The 22,799-nt window shown below is 43.6% G+C and overlaps 1 protein-coding gene across 1 annotated transcript in view; it reads right to left on the reverse strand.

The window, feature by feature from the left end:
- PTPDC1 (protein tyrosine phosphatase domain containing 1) overlaps positions 1-22,799 on the reverse strand; it is a 75,931-nt gene that overhangs the window by 47,749 nt on the left and 5,383 nt on the right. The window contains exon 2 of the mRNA XM_080670114.1: positions 2,425-2,512. Within this exon, the coding sequence (XP_080526240.1) occupies positions 2,425-2,506 (82 nt within the window). The 5' untranslated portion in view covers positions 2,507-2,512. The remainder of the gene's footprint in view (positions 1-2,424; positions 2,513-22,799) is intronic.

Genomic DNA, 22,799 nt, shown 5'->3' on the forward strand with positions numbered 1-22,799 from the left:
TCCCATCCCAATGTTAACTCAATAAAGAATAACTGACTACTGTTATAGATCAGATTCACTTTGAAAAAGTTAGATGTAGCCCCAGACAGTTGCTCAATGGTTAGAGCACTGACCCATGGACTGAAGGGTCTCGGGTTTGACTCTGGTTAAGGACATGTACCTTAGTTGCAGGGTCAATCCCGGCCCTAGTCAGGGTGCGTGCGGGAGGCAACCAATCGATGTTTCTCTCTCACATCAATGTTTATCTTTTTTCTGTCTCAACCCCTCCCCTTCAACTCTCTCTAAAATAAATAAATAAATAAATAAATAAATAAAGGAAAAAATATCCTTAGGTGAAGATTAGCAACAACAAAAATATATAAATTAATTTTTCCAGGTTTTTCCCCAAAATTTAAAATGAGCTACATTTATATAATGAGGACAATTTTAATTAAAAAGATGGTTTTGGGCCCTAGCCTGTTTGGCTCAGGGGATAGAGTGTCCGCCTATGGACTGAAGGGTCCCAGGTTCAATTTCGGTCAAGGGTATGTACCTCAATTGCAGGTTTCTCCCTGGCCCAGCCCTGGTCAGGGCACATGCAAGAGGCAACCAATTGATGTGTCTCTCTCTCATCGATATTTCTCTTTGTCTTTCCCTGTCTTCCACTCTCTCTAAAAATCAATGGAAAAATATCCTTGGGTGAGGATAAATAAATAAAGAGATGGTTTTGGGAAAGGTAAAAATCAGCTTACCTGTAGGGAGCAGCTATAGCGTTAAGCCTCAGACTGACCTGTAGCAGGGCCACAAACAAGTCCCAGCTTGGAGGGCAGAGCCCTCTTAGCATAATTAAGCCTGACCTTATAGCCCTCCCTTGTTCCTTCCTAGGTAGCTAATGGGCTGCGGGAGGTGCAGCAAGTGCTGCCAAAACAAGGTGAAACTCAAAAGAACATTGTAAACATGTTGACCACTACCCTTGTTTTGATCTCACTATAAAATGAAGCCTCGGTTTGCAGGCTGGGTCTTTCTGTGTCCCCATCCAGGCACGGGAGATCCACTGAGCCCCAGCTGTATTCTCTTGCCTGTCTTTTCTTTAATCTTTCACCGCCCTTCCTCAGGCTCACTGAACTCTTGGCTGTGCTGGCACGGCACACTTACCTAGTGAATCACAATAGAAGTGTTTGGAGAAGTCTAGAGTTTTTTTATTGTCATTGTAATTTGGGGACATTGATGGACTCAGTTGGGGAGGACGCAGGGATAAGGGGTGGGGCGCTCCTGCACAATGAAGAGGTGCCTCACCTCTAAAGCCAACAGAATCCCCAAGGAGAAACACCAACTAAAAAGTAACACTGCAACAAAAGAAAGGACAGGGAAAAAGGTTCATCTGACTTTTACACTTGTTAGCGAAGAGTTAATAAACAACCCATTATTTTACAATGGAAGAAGTATACACTATTGTTGCATTTGTTTTAGACAGCATTTCTTTCTAAGCCAGTGACACTAACATACAGTAAGTGTGGCACACAGACGCTGTCCACAAATGATAGTAACCAGTAGTATTGGTCCCTCTATAGTCAGATACAATATAGACAAACCAAGAAGGAACTAAGAGGGTCATTAAGTGGGAAACACTGGTTTTCTTGGTGAAAGAGAGCTCCCCTTGGTGGAGGAGATTCTAACAAGTGCACAAACAACTGAGAACCACTCTCAGCAAGCGTTGAACTCTATCCAATAACTTTAGATCCATATTCCCTTACTTTTCCTTATATTATCTAATCCATACTTTGGGGAAAATTCTGAAAAGTTCCCTATACAGAAGAAATAAAGTGAACTTGGTTAAAACCCAGAGTGGGCACTAAGAAAATCATGCAATGGGTACTGTCCAAAAAAACACCAAATTACCCAACATCTCGATTGACTGAAGTGCCAAAGAGGCACAAAATCAAGGCATGATCCCAGCTTACAACTTGTGACAGTAAGAAAAAATGAGGGGCAAGTGGCAGTGAGAGTCCAAGTTATAGCACCCTTCCTTCCTGGTACCACATGAAGGCAACCAAGGAGAGACAAAAACTGGGAGGAGCAGGGCTAGCATGCTTCTGAATGTGCTTTACAAGTGATACTGCAAGTAACCAAAGAAGAAAAGAAATGAAAGTTTGGTTCACAAGGGGGAGTTTGCTGAGAGGAACAAACGGATAATTTCAGTCTAAGAATTATTAAGGAGATAAACATTGTTTTCAACATTTTTTCTGAACAGGCCAAGGATTTAGAAAAGGAATTTTAACAGGCAAAACAGTCAGGCAGAAATAAACAAAAGGCCACAAGTAGTACCTGTAACATGGGATTTCAATATAAATAAAGAATCATGCCTTTTCTTTCATGTCCATTCATATAGTTTTATTAAACTCTAGTTTGCACAGAGACAAAAAGAGCATATTAAAGAACAATTACCTTTCATGTTTGCAGCATGCCCACTGTTATTCACCAAAGTGGAATATGGTGGTTCATCCTGAGGCAAGACTCCTGCAGCCATGGTCTTCTGTTGAGAGAAAAAAAAATGTTATTTTTTGAAAGATTGCCCATTGGTTATTCATTTACTAAACTGTGATATGCTAGACCTCTGCAGTATAACACAGTAGTCATTAGCTAAGTGGCTGCTGCGTACTTGAAATGTGGCTAGTACAGATTTGAGATGTGCTGTAGGAGAATTTTGAAGACTTAGTACAAAAACAAAGAATGTACAATATCTCACAAATATTTTCTTACATTCATTCTACATTGAAATATTTTTATATACTGCCATTTTAATTTTTAATGTTGCTACTAGAAAATCTAAAACTGAACACATGGGTCACATGATAGTCTACTGGATGGTTCTGTGCTAGATATTAAGGACATTATAGAAGAAACCAGACATGTTCTCCCTTATACATTTATAATCTGTCAGGAAGATGAAAAGTAGACACAAATAATGCTACTATGTGCTTAGTGTCGCAAGACAGGCTTGCACAAGCATGAGGGCTGTCCATTTCAGGGTGGCTGCAAGGCATCAAGGAGAAATTAGAATGTGAACTGGGCTATAGGAGTAACATTTATTGTGGACTTGACATTATACTAGGCAATTGAACAGAACCATCCATTCTTGACTAATTCAGTTAAGTGAGGTTTTTACAAAATTTATGTGACTTCCATCTGTAGTTAAATTTTATGACTAAGTGAATGTTATGTCACTATAGTTTCCACTGAGGAAAGTAAAGTAAATCATTTTGTATGTCAAAAAGCAAAAACCGTCACCTTTTCTAAGCTCTTACCATATGTAAGACTGTGAAATGAAAAACTTACATAGTGTTCTCTTTTTCTGATTCCTGACACAGAGCAACTACCAAACCCCTATGGCCCTAGCCGGTTTGCTCAGTGGATAGAGTATCGGACTGCGGACCAGAGGGTCCAGGGTTCAATTCCAGTAAAGGGCACATACCTCAGTTGTAGGGTCCTCCCAGGCCGGGCCCTGGTCAGGGTGCATGCAGGAGGCAACCAATGGATGTGTTTCTCTCACATCGATGTTTCTGTCTTTCCCTCTCTCTAAAAATCAATGGAAAAATATCCTCAGGTGAGGATTAAAAATAATAATAAATAAACCCTTATAAACTCCTAAGTGAGAAGAGCACTAGGAGCATCTTTTGTTCTAATAAGGAGGTCATGATTAGAAGTCCCCTAGGGAAGTGGGGGGGGTGGGGCAGATGTCCTCTAGCAGAACCCTACCCAACATGAGATGACCTCCACGATATCTTTGAACAGGAACAGTGATGTCATCACACAGTTCTGGTAGTTAGAAAGCTCTTCATAACGCGGGTGCTCTGTGATTTCTGCCCAGTGATCCTACCTCTGCCCTTTGAGCCCACACAGAACAATAAACCCTTTCTTCATGTATCTAAAGTTGGTGATCATGCTCCCCTTACTTCCAAATTACATCTTCCCAGACTACACCAGCAGTTCCTGTCACCACTCTTCATATGTAATGGTTCTAGACCTCATGACCCTGAATATCCCTTTCTAGTTACACTCTAGTTATTCACATTCTTATGCCCAGAACTGAAGTCTATCCCCCAGAAGTGGTGTGATCATCAAAAGTTAGAACAAAAACAGCTCCCTGGTCTGGACAGTATATGTGGCTTACTATCACTTTAGTATTTTCAGCAGGCTCAAAACACATCAGGATACATCAGCAGTCAAAGAAAAAACTGGCTAGAAATAATTTGTAATACATTTTGAGGTTAAAATATAGACATTCAATATGGATGGTTAAAAATATATCAAATTTTAAAGTGAGAGAAAAGGTAGAGAATAAACTCTCCACTCCTATCACTCTGCTCAGGTTTTACTCCTCAGAGGTAACAATGTACTCATTGGCTTTTATTCTTCTTCTGGGGAGTAGGAGCTCACTACACTTATACCTCTGGTTATTAATTCATCATAATTAAACCTGGCATAAAAGATGAGGAAATTGGCTCAATATAATATCTAATACACACATTCATAGTCTAGGAACACACACCTTTTTAGAAAAATATTTATCAAGTACTGTGCTTGAGCCCATGCGAAAGAAGATAATCTTGCTATCACCACACTTGTGCTGCTCAGAGTTAAACAGTCCAGGCATCGGTGTCCAATGGACTATCTTTTTGTTCATTTCATTAGTTGCTTAAAACAAGGGCATACTTGTATTTTGCTGCAAATTTAGACTATGTGTTTCTTATAGACTCAACCCTGATTTTTAATCACCTTTTTCTTATTGACCAAAGAAATGTAAATCATCATATTGCTAAGATCTTTCAAATTCTTAATCATGCTATGGTTATATACCATTTAGCTGCTTTTTAAAGAGATTTTTCCTGAGTCCTCTAAATTACGATTATAATGTGGATGAGACTCTTCCCAGGCCCACCACCTAGCTATCAACCTGGGATGTCTCTTATTATACCCTTGAGCCAAGGCCTCTGGTCCTTAGATGCTGCTTGGCTTTGATTTATCGTTAAGTAGTTTTCTTTTGTTTTGTTTTCATAAAAGGTGAATGGAAGGTAAACTTTCCTTGTTATTGGGAAATCAAATTCCACCCTGGCTTGAGGGAGTGGGGTGGCTCTTGGGGTACCACTGAACTAAGTCTTTTCAGAAGCCCCCAAGGGAGAATGAGGTGTGGCAAAAAGATTTATTTGCATGGGGATATATTCCTTGGGTTGCGAAGTCCCATGTCCTTTAACCCAGTCCTGAAAGAGGGGCAGCTACAGTTCCAGTAAAGCCAAAAGCAAGGCCAGTGTCCAGAGCCTTCCTTCCATGTTGCAGCCGGGTCCAGTCCAAACATTTAGGTTAATTAAAGTCCATTAATCCATGATGTAAAGTCCCACAAGGCCGTGAGCCACATGGGTGTAGAGGAGTGTGCCCCCGCAACAGGAGAGCCAGGAACCATGCGCATGAGAAAGAGATTACTTTGTGTAGTTTATGTATTCAGGTTTCACGCCCTTGCAGTGGCCACACCTATTCTGGCCACTCATTTGTTCTCAGGTGTGACTGACAGACATCTTCCCACATTGCTCAGACCTTACTGGGCATGTGTTTCAACTGCCTTTGTCCAGTCCCTTCCCCCATTGATGAGCAGGGAACAGACTTGGAGAGTGTTAAATTAGTAAAGCTACATAAACGGCAAGCCTATATTATCTAGTCTTCCCTTTACTCCTTTCCTGTTAAATAATAACCAGGTTATTAGAATGGTATCACCTACATTCTGAAAGTATCTTTATTTTATCCTTGTACTCAGCTAATAATCTGGTTACTTACAGAATTCTAGGTTGAAAACCATGCCAGAATTTTGAAGGTATTTTCTATTGTATGTTAACTAACAATACTGCTGATGACACTAACCTGAGACTTTCAACAGATCTACTGCAGTATCTGTATCTTTGGTTTCTAAAATTTCACAAGGATATGTATTGGGAACAGACCCTTGTCATTTACCTCAGTTGGTTCCAGCTGGGCCCTTATAATATGCAGATCAATGGCTCATTCAGCAGTTAAAATTGACTGGACTCCAGGTACCATGAGGAGGTGTGTACTATCCTTATCTTCTTTTTCTCAGGTGGGAAACCTTGTCTGAGCTCACATATTTCTAGCCGCATCTTTTCTCTCTTCATTAAAGCTGGGCATTTCAAATACTTTTAACAGAAGCATCGTTTTACTTTGCATTATCTTTATTTAGTGAGGCAAAGTAGTTGTTCCAAGGCTTTTAAAAAATGAATTTATTTATTAATTATTAATTTATTTATTTTGTTGTTAATCCTCAACTGAGGATACTTTTCCATTGATTTTTAGAGTGTGAAAGGGAGAGGGAGAGAGAGAGAAACATCGATTGGTTGCTTCTGACCAGGGCAGGGCAGTGAGCCTGCAACCAAGGTACATGCCCTGGACTGGAATCGAACCCAGAACCTTTCAATCTGTGGGCTGACGCTCTCCCCACTGAGACAAACTGGCTAGGACAAAAAAAATTAAATTCTTATTAATAAGCTAGAGGCCCAGTGCACGAAATTCGTGCACGGAGGGTGTGTCCCTCAGCCCAGCCTGCACCCTCTCCAATCTGGGACCCCTCGAGGGATGTCCCACTGCCCGTTTAGGCCCAATCCCTAAACGGGCAGTCAGACATCCCTCTCACAATCCAGGACTGCTGGCTCGCAACTGCTCGCCTGCCTGCCTTCCTGATTGCCCCTAACCGCTTCTGCCTGCCAGCCTGATCACCCCCTAACCACGCTCCTGCCAGCCTGATCGACGCTTAACTGCTCCCCTGCCGGCCCGATTACCTCTAACTGCCCTCCCCTGCCAGCCTAGTCACCCCTAACTGCCCTCCCCTGCTGGTCTGGTCACCCCTAACTGTCCTCCCCTGCAGGGATGGTTGCCCCCGCAACTGCCCTCCCGTGCTGGCCCAGTCACCCCTAACTGCCCTCCCTTGCCAGCCTGGTCACCCTTAACTGCCCTCCCCTGCTGGCCCGATTGCCCCTAACTGCCCTCCCCTGCAGGCCTGGTCACCCCTAACTGCCCTCCCCTGCTGGCCCAATCACCTCTAACTATCCTCCCCTGCCAGCCTGGTCGCCCCTAACTGCCCTGCCCTGCTGGCCTGGTCGCCCCCAACAGCCCTCCCCTACAGGCCTGGTCGCCTCTAATTGTCCTCCCCTGCAGGCCTGGTCACCCCCAACTGCACCCCCCCTACCAGTCTGGGCCCCCAAACTGTCCTCCCCTGCAGGCCTGGTCGCCCCCAACTGCCCTCCCTTGCAGGCCTGGTCCCTCTCAACTGCCCTCTCCTGCTGGCCATCTTGTGGCGGCCATCTTGTGTCCACATGGGGGCATCCATCTTTGACCACATGGGGGTGGCCATCTTGTGTGTTGGCATGATGGTCACTTTGCATATCACCTATTATACAGGACTAGAGGCCCGGTGCATGAAATTCGTGCATGGGGGAAGGGGGTTTCCCTCAGCCCAGCCTGCACCCTCTCCAATCTGGGACCCCTCGAGGGATGTCAGACTGCCCGTTTAGACCCGATCCTACAAGGATCGGCCCTGAATGGGCAGTCTGACATCCCTCTCACAATCCGGACCGCTGGCTCCCAACTGCTCGCCCGCCTGCCTTCCTGATTGCCCCTAACCGCTTCTGCCTGCCAGCCTGATCACCCCCTAACCACTCCCCTGCCAGCCTAATTGATGCCTAACTGCTCTCCTGCCAGCCTGTTTGCCCCTAACTGCCCTCCCCTGCAGGCCTGGTCACCCCTAACTGCCCTCCCCTGCAGGCCTGGTCCCCCCCAACTGCTCTCCCCTGCAGGCCTGGGTCCCCCACAACTGCCCTCCCCTGCAGGCCTGGTCACCCCTAACTGCCCTCCCCTGCAGGCCTGGTCCCCCCCAACTGCTCTCCCCTGCAGGCCTGGGTCCCTCCCAACTGCCTTTCCCTGCAGGCCTGGTCGCCCTCAACTTCCCTCCTCTGCCGGCTTGGTCACCCCTAACTGCCCTCCCCTGCAGGCTTGATCGCCCCCAACTGCCCTCCCTTGCAGGCCTGGTCCCTCCCAACTGCCCTCCCTTGCTGGCCATTTTGTGGTGGCCATCTTGTGTCCACATGAGGGCAGGATCTTTGACCACATGGGGGCAGCCATCTTGTGTATTGGAGTGATGGTCAATCTGCATATTACTCTTTTATTAGATAGGATAGAGGCCTGGTGCATGGGTGGGGGCCAGCTGGTTTGTCCTGAAGGGTGTCCCAGATCAGGGTGGGGGTTCCCTTGGTGTGTGGGGTGGCCTGGGCGAGGGGCCTGTGGTGGTTTGCAGGCCGGCCACGCCCCCTGGCGACCCAAGGGGAGGCCCTGGTATCTGGGGTTTATTTATCTTCTACAATTGAAACTTTGTAGCCTGGAGCAGAGCCAAGCCTTCTGCTTGCTCCATGGCAGCAGCCATTTTTGGGGGGATTTATGTAACTTCTATAATTGAAACTTTGTAGCCTTAAGCCCTTAAGCGGAGGCCTGGGTCGGCCAGGGTGTGTGGAAAGCTTGGTTTCCTCCATCACCGGGGGCAACCTAGCCTCCTGCTCTTTCCAGCTCCGTGGCTGCCGCCATTTCTGTTTGGGTTTATGTATCTTCTATCATTGAAACTTTGTAGCCTTGAGTGGAGGCCTAGGCCAGCAAGGGCAGGCGGAAAGCTTGGCTTCCTCCATTGCCGGGGAAACCCAAGCCTCCCTCCTGCTCTCTGTGGCCGCAGCCATCTTGGTTGGGTTTATTTGCATACCCGCTCCTGATTGGCTGGTGGGCATGGCTTGCAGGCGTGGCTTGTGGGTGTAGCAGAGTGATGGTTAATTTGCATATTACTCTTTTATTAGATAGGATTGCCTGCTGCAGAGCTTAGCCCCATTTCCTACTGGACATTTACCCCTTTCTTACTGATTTGCAAGATGTTCTTCTATATTAAGAATATCAATTCTTCACCATAATGTGAAATATCTTTTTAACAGTTTACCATACTTTAATTATGTGAATGGTGGGTTCTGCCTAGTATTCTCATTGTTTGTGTAGTCTGTTTCCTTGGACTTTTCTGGCTCTATGGCCCCAATAAGAAATGCTTTCTTCAATACGAGATGTCAGTTCCATTTTAATGCCTCCCATTCCGATGGCTAGATGCCATCCCTTGTTGAGGTTGACAGCACTACTGCTAAAATGCAACAGTCTACAGAATTAAAGATGGTCCATCTTCGAAGAATATCATATGTATACTAATGTGACTATGAAAAAGTAAAAATTATCTTTATTTGTAATTATCTACATTTGTAAAGCTTAAATACTATATTTTTACCAACCAACATGAATACATGCTTTCTATGAAAAAGTAATTATTTTAATCTAGGAAAAACAGTGGAAGAATGGAAAATTTTAAAGGTATAATTCCTGAGACTTACTACATATTACTGTCTCCATGGTTTTGCCTTCTACAGAATGTCACAGAGATGGAATCATACAGTATGTAGCCTTTTGAGATTGGCTTTTGTCACTTATTAATACACATTTAAGACTCCTCCATGTATTTTTATGGCTTGACAGCCCATTTCTTTTTAGTTCTGAATAATATTCCATTGTCTGAAGATGTCACAGAAGGATAAAATGTATCCTTCAGTTTATTCATAAATTCACCTACTGAAGGATACATTTGTTGCTTCCAAGTTTTGGCAATTATGGATAAAACTGCTATAAACATCTGTGTGCAGGTTTTTTTGTCGACATACATTTTTCAGCTTTTTCAGGTAATCACCAAGGAGCATGACTGCTAGGTCACATGGTATGAACACATTTAGTTTTACATATTATTCCTATTTTACAGATTAAGAAACTAAGGCAAAGACAAATCAAATAACTTGCCTGAAATAGTAGATCTGGGATTTGAAAACCCACAGTTCAGCTCCAGAGTTTGTGCTCTGAACCATTAAACATACAGCTTCTCAACAACAAAGACCTCACACTAAACAAAAGCTTATTAATCTATGCATTCTAACTCAGCTACACTGGATTCTGCACCATTTATAATTCCTTTGCTTGCAAGAAACTTTGCAGATCTCCCTTCCCACAGTGAGATTTTCAAATTTGTTTTGCTTTACGCAGGTAATTGGCTGATCCTTCAACTAAATCTTCATTCAGTGCTATCCAAAACATGTATCAAGAACACAGCCCCTTACATTTCAGTCTCCTTCCTTCCAACAGAAACACAAATACAGCTGGCCTGAACATCCTATCTAATAAAAGAGTAATATGCAAATTGACCATCACTCTAACACAGAAGATGGCCGCCCCCATGTGGTCAAAGATGGCTGCCCCCATGTGGACACAAGATGGCCGGCAGGGGAGGGCAGTTGTGGGCGATCAGGCCAGCAGAGGAGGGCAGTTGGGAGGGACCAGGCCGGCAGGGGAGGGCAGTTGGAGGTGACCAGGCCAGCAGGGGAGGGCAGTTGGGGGCGATCAGGCTGGCAAGGGAGGGCCGTTAGGGGCAATTGGGCCGACAGGGGAGCAGTTAGGCGTCAATCAGGCTGGCAGGGGAGTGGTTAGGGGGCGATCAGGCTGGCAGGCAGAAGCAGTTAGGGGCAATAAGGCAGGCAAGTAGGCGAGTGGTTGGGAGCCAGCAGTCCTGTATTGTGAGAGGGATCCCAGATTGGAGAGGGTGCAGGCTAGGCTGAGGGGCACAGGGACACAGGGACACACACACACACACACACACACACCCCTCCCCTGTGCATGAATTTTGTGCACAGGGCCTCTAGTAAGGTCATAAAATCCAAAAATATTTTCAATACACCTGTTGTCACTTACTAGCTGTGTGATCTTAGGCGTATTTATTAACATCTGAGACTCACTCTCTGTCCGGTAGTTGAAAGATTACCTGAGAGCCTGTATACCAAGCATGTCAAACTCATGGCCTGCAGGTTGCATGCCTCATTTATTTGGCCCATGTTAGCCTTTGAGTTTGACATGTTTGCTATATACGGACTTAATTTATGCCTGATCCATATTCAGTTTGTTCTCAACACAGTAGTCAGAGTGATCTTATTAACTTCAGCTGGCTCATGTCATCCCTCCTTCAAAATCCTTCTAGCTACCCTATTTGCAATTTAAATCAGCTCTCCTTCCCTGTTTCACTTTTCTCCTCAGGACTTAGGAAGAAAAACTAACACACATATTATTTACTTACTTATTTCGTGTATTGTCTGCCTCCCCCTGCTAAAATGTTAAGCTCCATGAAGGCACAGATTTCTATCTGCTTTGTCAACTGTTCTGTCTCCAAAGCCTACAATAGGGCCTGACACATAGTAAGGGCACAATAAAGATCTGTTGAATGAATAAATGAATAAAGATAAACGCTCAATAAAAGGTAGCTGCCACCACCACCATTATCATTTAATCTCTCTGAAACTCACTTTTTCATCTGTAAAGGAGTGGTAATCATGCCTTAGCTAACTCAAGATAATTGCTAAGAACATATCAATGACATGACAGTGCCACTATGCAAATACAAGACTTTACTTAGTTTTCCTTATCACATCTATATCTTCAACTTGTTGCTGATCTTCAACCTGACAGATTTGTGTTTCTTCTAATTCCCTGAAGATTGAATCTGTTTTCTTTTCTGACAAATATGCATGGTGACAATAACTCCAACCCTCAGCCCATTTTTTCTCTCCTTTAGGATGCCTTTGCCTGATAACAATTACACATTTTATTCACATCCCCTCCTCCTGAAGGACTGACTGAAGATTTATTTAGTGGCTCAAATGCTAAAACATAGTTTCCTAATATTATAGTAGTACTAGTGGCCTGGTGCATGGATTCGTGCACATTGAAAGGAAATGAATTGGAAGAAATATTTTAATATCACTATTTGCCCTTTTTCTATAATAGAAGTGTCAGAGATGAAAGAAAATTAGTAAAATGTATATAAAAATATATAAATTGACTAATAAACAATAACAACATGATATAACAATTCATGATATAAAAACATGGATAAATTGATTAAACTTATTCTAATATCTCCCTGTATACCACATTAAGAGTAAAAATACTCTAAGAGTGCTTGACTAATTTCCCTTGTGATGAAGTATTTACAACTTTAACTTTAAAAGTCACACGCTCTTCAAACTCGAAAGAAAGCAACATATAACTGACCACGAAAACGGGTTCAGGTAGGAATATTCCTATTCTGTCTAGAGTTTGTCCTTGTGATTTATTAATAGTCAATGCAAATGCTGGCATCATGGGAAACTGTCTTTGAATTAATTTAAATGGGAGGCCAGTGTCAGACAGGGACAAATCAATCCTTGGAATCAGAACAACCTCTCCTTCCACAGATCCTGTCAATACTCCAGCTTCGATTATGTTAGATTGCAATCTTTTGATAATAAATCTAGTACCATTACAAAGACCCCATTTACTATTAAGATTTCTCAGTAGCATGATGATTGCGTCTACTTTCATTTGTAATTTATGACATGGTATTCCCAAAGGAGTAATACTATTAAGAAATTCAATGGGAAAATTTTCCTTTTCGGCATCATCCGTTGAATTGATGGAATCATCACTCAAATGTCAACAAAAACAATCAAATTCACGATTGACAATGACAGATCAAAACACACACGTGTGATTGGCGCCAGTGAGAGCTTTATATGTATCACGCATGCATGAGTCAATGTTTACTTTTATTTTTTGTTTATTTTTATTTATTTTTTTAAAAATATATTTTATTGATTTCTTACAGAGAGGGAGAGGTATAGAGAGTTAGAAACATCAATGAGAGAGAAACATCAGCCGCCTCCTGCACACCCCCTACTGGGGATGTGCACACAACCAAGGTACATGCCCTTGACTGAAATCGAACCTGGGAACCTTCAGTCTGCAGGCCAATGCTCTATCCACTGAGCCAAACCAGTTAGGGCTCAATGTTTATTTTTAAATTGCCAGTGTGCATCATATGTATCAGCCAGTTGGTTTGTCGGACAGACAGATGGCTGGTCCCTTACCCTTTTATATATATACTAGAGGCCTGGTGCACAAAATTCGTGCATGGGGGGTGTGTCCCTCAGCCCAGCCTGCACCATCTCCAATCTGGGACCTCTCGAGGGATCGGGCCTAAACGGGCAGTCGGACATCCCTCTCACAATCCAGGACTGCTGGCTCCCAACTGCTCGTCTGCCTGTCTTCCTGATTGCCCCTAACCGCTTCTGCCTGCCAGCCTGATCACCCCCTAACCACTCTCCTGCCAGACTGATTGATGCCTAATTGCTCCCCTGCTAGCCTGTTTGCCCCTAACTGCCCTCCCCTGCAGGCCTGGGTACCCCCAACTGCCCTTCCCTGCAGGCCCGGTCGCCCCCAACTTTCCTCCTCTGCCAGCCTGGTCACCCCTAACTGCCCTCCCCTGCAGGCTTGATCACCCCCAACTGCCCTCTCTTGCAGGCCTGGTCCCTCCCAACTGCCCTCCCCTGCTGGCCATCTTGTGGCAGCCATCTTGTGTCCACATGGGGGAAGCCACCTTTGACCAGATGGGGGCAGCCAACTTGTGTGTTGGAGTGACAGTCAATTTGCATATTACTCTTTTATTAGATAGGATAAGCCTAGAGCAGTGGTTGGCAAACTCATTAATCAACAGAGCCAAATATCAACAGTACAATGATTGAAATTTCTTTTGAGAGCCAAATTTTTTAAACATAAACTTCTTCTAATGCCACTTCTTCAAAATAGACTCATCCAGGCCGTGGTATTTTGCGGAAGAGCCACACTCAAGGGTCCAAAGAGCCACATGTGGCTCGCGAGCCACAGTTTGCCAACCGCGGGCCTAGAGCATCCATCCTGTAGTGTCAGAAAGTAGGGAGATACTCAAAACACAAACTGCTGGAAATATGTCAAAGGGTACAGAAGGCAACTGAAAGAGCCCCAGTGGCAAAAGATGGAACACTTTGAGCAACAAAAATAAATAATGCGGTTTTCAGTTATGTCTGGTAACAGAAAACTTTGACATGTTCAATGATAATAAAATTAGGTAAGCTTTGATATTTTTCCAACTTTATTTTTTATTTTTTATTTTTTAAATATATTTTATTGATATTTTACAGAGAGGAAGGGAGAGGGATAGAGAGCTAGAAACATCGATGAGAGAGAAACATCGATCAGCTGCCTCCTGCACACCTCCCATTGGGGATGTGCCCGCAACCAAGGTACATGCCCTTGACCGGAATCGAACCCGAGACCCTTCAGTCCACAGGCTGACGCTCTATCCACTGAGCCAAACCGGTTTCGGCTATTTTTCCAACTTTAAATCATATAAAATTGTCTTCTTGTGCAGGTATATTTTTTCAAAGTAGGAGGACAGAATAAACCAAGAACATAGCTTAAATGGGACAGGCACACTGGAGTATGTTTATAGGGGAAGAGGCCAGGAGAGTTAGAGACTCACATGAACAACAGCCCAATTCAATGTAATAAATATGTGAGCCCCTACTAGGTACCAAGAACTATGAGAGGTATGGGAGAAGACAAGGACAAATAAAATAGTCCATGACCTTTAAAAGGCAACTGTCTCGCCGAAACCGGTTTGGCTTAGTGGATAGAGCGTCGGCCTGCGGACTGAAGAGTCCCGGGTTCGATTCCGGTCAAGGGTATGTACCTTGGTTGCGGGCACATCCCCAGTGGGAGGTGTGCAGGAGGCAGCTGATCGATGTTTCTCTCTCATCGATGTTTCTAGCTCTCTATCCCTCTCCCTTCCTCTCTGTAAAATATCAATAAAATATATTAAAAAAAAAAAAAGGCAACTGTCTGGCCCTGCTGGTGTGCTCAGTGGTTAGAGCGTCTGCATGCACACTGCAGGGTCCCAAGTTTGATTCCTGGTCAAGGGCACATACCTGAGTTGCCTGGTAGGAAGAATGAAAGCATATATCAAGGGAGTAATTAATCCAAATATTAAAAGGATTGTTGTATGGAAAGGAGTCAGATGTGTTCAGCATGCCCTGACGGACAGGCTTAGGAATGAAGGATAGACAGAGTAACAGGCTGACTTGGGCTTAATGTCTGGCATAAAATTAGTGATTAATGTATGTTAAGATCTCTTCCCCAAATGCCCAATAAAACAAGATTCATTCTGCTGAAACCAATAAATTCCACCATTTATGTGAAAAAATGATATGACTTTCAATACTGTGCTTTTATAATTATCTAGAAAAATTAGTTTTTTAAAAAAGTCTAAAATTTAAAAGTCTAAAGTTTAGTATAAAGAAACATATTTCAGTTTTATTTCCATCTTCACAAATGTGAAGAATTTTAAAGTTTGATTTATCTATCAAGAAGGTCTAGCCCTGGCTTGTTTGGCTTAGTGGATTGAGCGTCTGCCTGCAGAATGAAGGGTCCTGGGTTCAATTCTGGTCAAGGGCACATGCCTGGATTGTGGGCTCGATCACCAGTGGGGGGCGTGCAGGAGGCAGCCAATCGACAATTCTCTCTCATCATTGATGTTTCTATCTCTCTCCCTCTCCATTCCTCTCTGAAATCAATAAAAATATACATTTTTAAAAAAAGGTCTAGCCCTAGCTGGTTTGGCTCAGTGGATAGAGCATAGGCCAGAGGACTGAAGGGACCCAGAATCCCATCAAGGCACGACCTAGGTTGCAGGCTCCATCCCCAGCCCCGGATGGGGGGCATGCCAGAGGCAACCAATCAATGTGTCTCTCTCACATCTATGTTATTCTCTTTGTCTCTCCCCCTCCCTTCCATTCTCTCTAAAAATGAATGGAAAAATATCCTAGGGTGAGAATTAACAAAACAAAAACAACAAAAAAAGAAGGTCTACCACTGATCCAAGTAATAATTACGAAATAAGACCCTGGAACATACACGCTAAAAGCATAATTATTCTACGATCTCTTTACAACAATTTAGACCATTAAGGGCATTCACACTTTAAAAATACACAATTCCCTGTTTGAAATATCTAATCATTTGCATCATATGGAAGAGAAGAAAATTATCTAAATGAGAATACTTTTCCCATGTGCACCAGGACACACACACAACTAATCAAAGAGAGAAGAAAACCTCCCCTGTGGTCCTGCTTCTCCTCTCTGTTCTCAATAAGCTTTTGCTCAAAGGAAATAAAACACTGAACTAGAGTCAGCTAACTGTGTAAAGCCTTTTACTGATAAAATTAGGCAGGCTAAGTTAGATGCATGCTAGGTCCTTTGCAAAACAGGCTAAAAGAATAGAGAAAATGTGGAGATTAGTCAGCACTGGGGCTGAGAAAATGAACTCAGCTATGAGGAAGAAAGGGATAGCAGTCCAATCCAATAACAGTGCTCACTAGGACATGGTGAAGGTAAGCCTCCCCGGGAAAGCTGCCAATACGAAGTACAGCGATATAAGGCAGGTTCAAGAAATGAGAGCAATGATGACAGTGAATACTATAAAGTATCCAGGTCAGGATGGTCAGCATCTAGGAAGAACCTGGCCTGCAGAACTCAGGTTGGAGAGCTGGGAAAGACAGACATTGGCATTAGCAGCAGCACATTATTTCAGCAATGTATTAAAATATTAAAAATTGACTTAGAATGATAAAACATTTCTCTTAAAGAAAGTCAAATACAAAAACTGTGCACATAGCATGTAAAAAAATAAATAGGCAGAGAAAAATCTTTTATAGACTTGAAAGAGATTGACCAAAATACTGATAATGGGAATATGACTGACTTTCATTCTCTTACTAGAGGCCCAGTGCACGAATTCGTGGAGTGGGGTCCCAAGGGGTGGGGGAGGCGGGACAGGATCAGCCCTCTGGGCAGGCTGTGGGACGCCCTTGCTGGCCTGGGATCCAGGTCAGTCCCACTGACTTTTGCGCTGGTTGTCGGGAGCCACCTGGTGGCCGCTTTTATATTGTTTCTTCCTGTGGAGCATCTAAGAAGGGAAAGAGGCTGCGGTGCCCAAGGTTGACTTCTAGGAGGCAGGCAGCACTGTCAGGATTGTGCCGGCGGTGTTGGTCCATCAGTGCCTGGCCCTTTCTCTGGAGATTGGACCTGCAGGACTACGGAGGGAGTGAGTGGCTGCCGCTGGGCTGGTGGGCCACCCGGATGGTTGGTCAGCTGAGCAGCACTCCCACTGTGGGAGCGCACTGACCACCAGAGGGCAGCTCCTGCGTTGAGCATCTGCCCCCTGGTGGTCAGTGCATGTCATAATGGCTGGTCATTCCGGTCATTCGGTCACTTAGACTTTTATATATATATAGATAATGTTTCTGTATATTCCATTTTTATTTATATTATTTATTTTGTTATTGCTCAGATACTAAAACAAACTTAAAAATCTAGTTTATTCATGCCTTTCCCTAAATAGATCCAAGGGAAGTAAAAATCTACTGTGGTTTATAAATAGGGTGGATAAGAGTTTGACCTTAAAATAGGAATAAGCCCGTCCATGCATGGAACAGGTTCAAAATTTCAACTGAAATAAAGAGGGCCAAAGTCCTCATAGCAGAGCTGGCCATTCTAGATAGAATCCACTATAGATTAAGAGAAAGACAAATTAGATTAGTAAACTAATGGAATATTAACAGTGGTGGGTTTGTGGGTTTTTTGTTTGTGTTTTTGGCTTTTTTAGAGTATAGATATTTTTTCCAAATATCTATGCTCAATGTTTAACTTCAATAGGAATAAAAATGCTATTTCCAAAAAATCCTATTGTTGCACTGATTACTAGTACATACATTTTTAGGTACTTGCTTTAACGCTACATTTTAAAACACACTTCAATCACTGTTTTAATTTGTGGCCTAAGTCATTTATATATTATTTCTCACAGACTATCAGGCATTAAGAACGTGGAAAAAAATATTGTGTAATTCAAAGCAGGAATAATTTAATAGTCAAATTAGCAATAGATGTAATAAAACTGCTAGAGAGTTTGAGGTAATATACAAAAGGCAAAATGGAGTTTAAAAGTTGGGCCATTTTCTTTGAAACAGAAAAATTTTTAACTTGAATATATGTCACTCAACTCTAAACACATTTTTATTCAGGTACCTCCCCCTTCCCTACAATCTGAGAAAGAATCCCAGCATATGTTTTTATTTTCCCATTTTACTCCAAGCTCCTCAGTGCTTTGTCTTGAGCAAATAAAGTAAAAAATAAAAATGCTGAAGGATTGGCTGAAAAGGTTTGACAAGAATGTAAAATGTTAACTATATGTAACTGACTAGATAAACCTTCCTTCAGAGATTCCCCCAAGAAAACCCTCCTGTGGGTGGGGGTGGGTTGGTGGCTGGTGGGGGGAAAAGGGAATCAGAATTCAGGAAAAAAAGAAGTAGATTTTCTTCCCCCAGTGGGTGGTTTGAGTGTCTTAATTTATCCTGCAGAGCAATTTAATAAATGGATTCTTTGGTCCCTAGTCTAACAATAAGATAACAGCTTTAAAAGAACTGGAATCATGTGACTGAAAAGCAGAGTATGATCTCATTTTTATAAAAATATAAATAAAATATGTACTTAGACAAAAGATTCAAAGAATATTTATCAAAATATTAACAGGGTACATTTTATTTTCTGAGTAGCAATATTTGACACATATTACCTTTATAAGAAAAAACTAGAGGCCTGGTGCACGAAATTTGTGCACAGAGGGGGTTCCCTCAGCTCATCCTGCACCCTCTCCAATTGGGGACCCCTTGGGGGATGTCCAACTGCCAGTTTAGGCTGGATCGGGCCTAAAACGGCAGACGGACATCCCTCTGGCAATCTGGAACTGCTGGCTCCTAACTGCTCACCTGACTGCTTGCCTGATCACCCCTAACTGCCTCTGCCTGCCAGCCTGATCACCCCTAACTGCCCTCCCCTGCCGACGCGGTTGCCCCGAACTGCCTTCCCCTGCCAGCCTGATCTCGCCCTCAACTGCCTTCCTCTGCTGGCCAATTTGGTTCTGATTGGTCAGTTTCTATGCCAGTCAGTGTCAAAAGCTCCGCCTCCTAGGCAGACATTGGCTCCCCACAGCACCCACATCTGGTTCTGATTTGTCAGTTTCTATGCCAGTCAGCGTCAAAAGCTCTGCCTCTTAGGCAGCCATTGGCTCCCCACAGCACCCAGATTTGGTTCTGATTGGTCGGTTTCTATGCTATTCAGCATCAGAAGCTCCACCTCCTAGGCAGCCATTGGCTCCCCACAGCACCCACATTTGGTTCTGATTGGTCGGTGTCTATGCCAGTCAGCGTCAGAAGCTCCACCTCCTAGGCAGCCATTGGTTCTTCACAGCACCCACATTTGGTTCTGATTTGTCGGTTCCTTTGCTAGTCAGCGTCTCTGGGCCTATCCACGGGGCCTGATCAGAAAGGCAGGGCTGATCAGCAGCCCAGTGGAGAGAAAATGGAGGTGTGGCTGCTGGCCAGACTGGGAGAGAAAGAGAGAGTCAAGTGCTGATCAAAAGCTGCCAAAGAGGCAACGGATCAGTCACTGCTTCACTCTTCAGGCCTCTCTCTGACCCTGATTCGCAGCCCCCTCAGTAGTCAGTGATAGGCCCCGTGCCTGCAGCGGAAGCAGTCAGTGCTGACTGCAGGACTGACTTCCAGTTTGTGGAGCCTCGGTGGTTACTGGTCATTACAACCCATGGTTTTTATATATATTAGGATGTCATTTTTAAAAGACCATATATATTACATGTAAACTTTTTTTTTTTGCTTTTGAAAATCAGCTTTATTGAAATATAATTCACATACTATTTAATTTATTTAAAGTATATATCTCAATGATTTCTAATCCAGTTGTACAACCATCTCAGTCAATTTTAGAACATTTTTTTAAATAAATCTTTATTGTTCAGATTATTACAGGTGTTCCTCTTTTTTTCCCCCCATAGCTCCCCTCCACCTGATTCCCCACCCCACCCCATGCCCTTACCCCCTGCCACTGTCTTCATCCATAGGTGTAAGATTTTTGTCCAATCTCTTCCCGCACCCCTCACACCCCTTTCCCCCTGAGAATTGTCATTCACCAGTCGATTCTGTTCTTCAGATTTTTTATTCACTTGATTTTTAGATTCACTTGTTGGTAGGTATGTATTTGTTGTCATTTTGTTGTTACTAATTTTTAACTTTACCTTTTTCTTCTTCTTCTTCTTCTTAAAGAATACTCTTCAGCATTTCATGTAATCCTGGTTTGGTGGTGATGAACTCCTTTAACTTTTTCTTGTCTGTGAAGCTCTTTATCTGACCTTCAACTCTGAATGATAGCTTTTCTGGGTAGAGTAGTCTTGGTTGTAGGTTCTTGCTATTCATCACTTTGAATATTTCTTGCCACTCCCTTCTGGCCTGCATAGTTTCTGCCGAGAAATCAGCTGACAGTCGTATGGGTGCTCCCTTGTAGGTAACTAACCATTCTTCTCTTGCTGCTTTCAAGATTCTCTCTTTGTCTTTTGCCCTTGGCATTTTAATTATGATGTGTCTTGGTGTGGTCCTCTTTGGATTCCTCTTGTATGGGGTTCTGTGTGCTTCCTGAACTTGTAAGTCTATTTCTTTCATCAGGTAGGGAAAGTTTTCTGTCATTATTTCTTCTAATAGATTTTCAATATTTTGCTCTCTCTCTTCTTCTGGCACCCCAAAAATTCAGATGTTGGTACGCTTAAAGTTGTCCCAGAGGCTCCTTACACTATCTTCATATTTTTGGATTCTTTTTTCTTTTTGTTTTTCTGGTTGGATGTTTTTTGTTTCCTCATGTTTCAGATCTTTGGTTTGATTCTTGGGGTACGTTGATCTACAGTTGAGTTTCTGTATATTCTTTATTTTAGACAGTGTATGCTTAATTTCTGACTGGTCCCTTTCCATTTTTTTGGCATTCTCATTAAGATCCTTAAAGGTCTCACTAAGTTCCTCAGCGGTTTTTAGAAGATTCTTGAGTAACCTTATAAATGTGGTTCTGAACTCTATGTCGTCCAGTAGTTTGCTTTCCTCCATTTCTTTCATTCGTGACATGTTTCTTTGTCTCCGCATTTTGCTGCTTCCCTGTGTTGATGGAGTGGCTTTGTGTGGTAGGTGACCTATAGGGGCCAGTAGCTCAGCCTCCCCAATCACCTGAGGTGGACGCTCTTGGTACACCCCTTTGTGGGCTGAGTGCAAAGTCTTGGTGTAGTTAAGCCTTGATTGCTATTGGTACACTGGGAGGAATTGACCTCCAGGCCAATTGGCTGTGAGGACCCGCTGTGTCTATAATGGAAGAACTGCTGCGCTGGAGACACGCTTATGGTGCAGGACTTGTTTCAGTGGGGCTTTGGTGCTCACTGAGTCTCCCTCTTGAATGTGTCTCTTATGGATGTGAGGAGTTGAAATCTGGTGTCTCACAGTGACCACTAGGTACACTGGCTTCTGGATCTCCAATGGGGTGCAGGTCAGCTACTGTCTGAGGCCACCCAGCAGGCGCTACAGTGAGAACTACAGCTTTCTCCTCTTTGCTTGGGGTTTGAAGGTTTTGGAGCTGCCTGACCCGGGCTGCAAGTTTGCTAGGTTAAGCTGCGATAGGGCAGGTCATTCATATGCTAAAGCCGCTGCTTGGAGCTTGGGTGGGTTTGTAGGTTGTGTGGGGCGGGGTCTCAGGGCGTGACTAGGCTAGGGCGTGGCAAACAGCGATGGCTGCCAGTAAGCCGGCTCTGCGTCTCCGACCGTGTCCCCGCATCCCGGGCCCCAGTGCAGTAAATAATTATTCCTGTGCGCAGCCCTGCAAGCAAGCCTCCCTCACTTTCCGACCCCACGGCAGACAGTCCAGCTTCTTCCCGTAGGAGTTTGGGTCCCCCGCGTCTCCCCAGAAACTGGATTCCGAAGTAATCGGGAGCTTGTCTCCCTTCGGGTTGAAAAAAGCAGCGCTCCCAGTCGCCCGTTGCCAGCCCGATTCGCGCGCCTCTGTACCTCAGCTTTTCAGCGCTTGTGCACCTCTCAATGCTGTTTGCTCTTTCCTTCTAGTTGTAGAACTTCCACTCAGCCAGCTTTCCCGTGGTTCTGGGTGATAGACGTTTTGTCTTTTAGTTGTAGTTTTGAAATTGTTGTGTGAGGCAGCAGTTTAGGTGTTTACCTACGCCGCCATCTTGGATCCTCTCTCTCATGTAAACTTCTTAGGAAACAGTCACAACACTAATTAAACTACTGGGCAATTTAATTCCTAAAACAGACTTCTAAAAATGAAGAAAATGTCATTATCTACAATCATAATATTTATAAACTATAAAAGTAACTTATCAAAGATGACTTTTCAAAGTCATGATTCTAAATGAAAAAATGCTTCCATGAGTAGCATTTGGCCCTTTTTAAACCTATAAAAATTGGCCAATGAATCTATTAAAATAGATCCATTTAATTCATTACAATTCCTGGCACAGAGTAAGTGCTCAAAATTTTGATGAAATAAAGTCCCAAGATTATATAATATATATCCAGACAACTTTCCTTTTGAAGGGTAGGATGCCACAATTATTAGATCAAATGTGCTAGAGAAGAAATGTTGAATAGAAATGATGCAGAGACCAAAAGGGCATGCCTTTGTTTCCCTCAAGTAAACTATCTGGGCCTTCTCCTAACTATTCCCCACCTGCAATGGCCAACTCCTTGTGCTACAAACACTGAAGCATCCACACAAAAAGTCTGATCCAGACATTGATACTTATTCATGCCCACACAGAAATAACAAAGAAGGGATGTTCTTTCACAGTAGCCAGCATGAGTCTAGGTCAGCCTTGGGCAAACTATGGCCCGCGGGCCGGATCCG

This window comes from Plecotus auritus, assembly GCF_963455305.1.
Source record: "Plecotus auritus genome assembly, chromosome: 5".
Lineage (NCBI taxonomy): Eukaryota > Metazoa > Chordata > Mammalia > Chiroptera > Vespertilionidae > Plecotus > Plecotus auritus.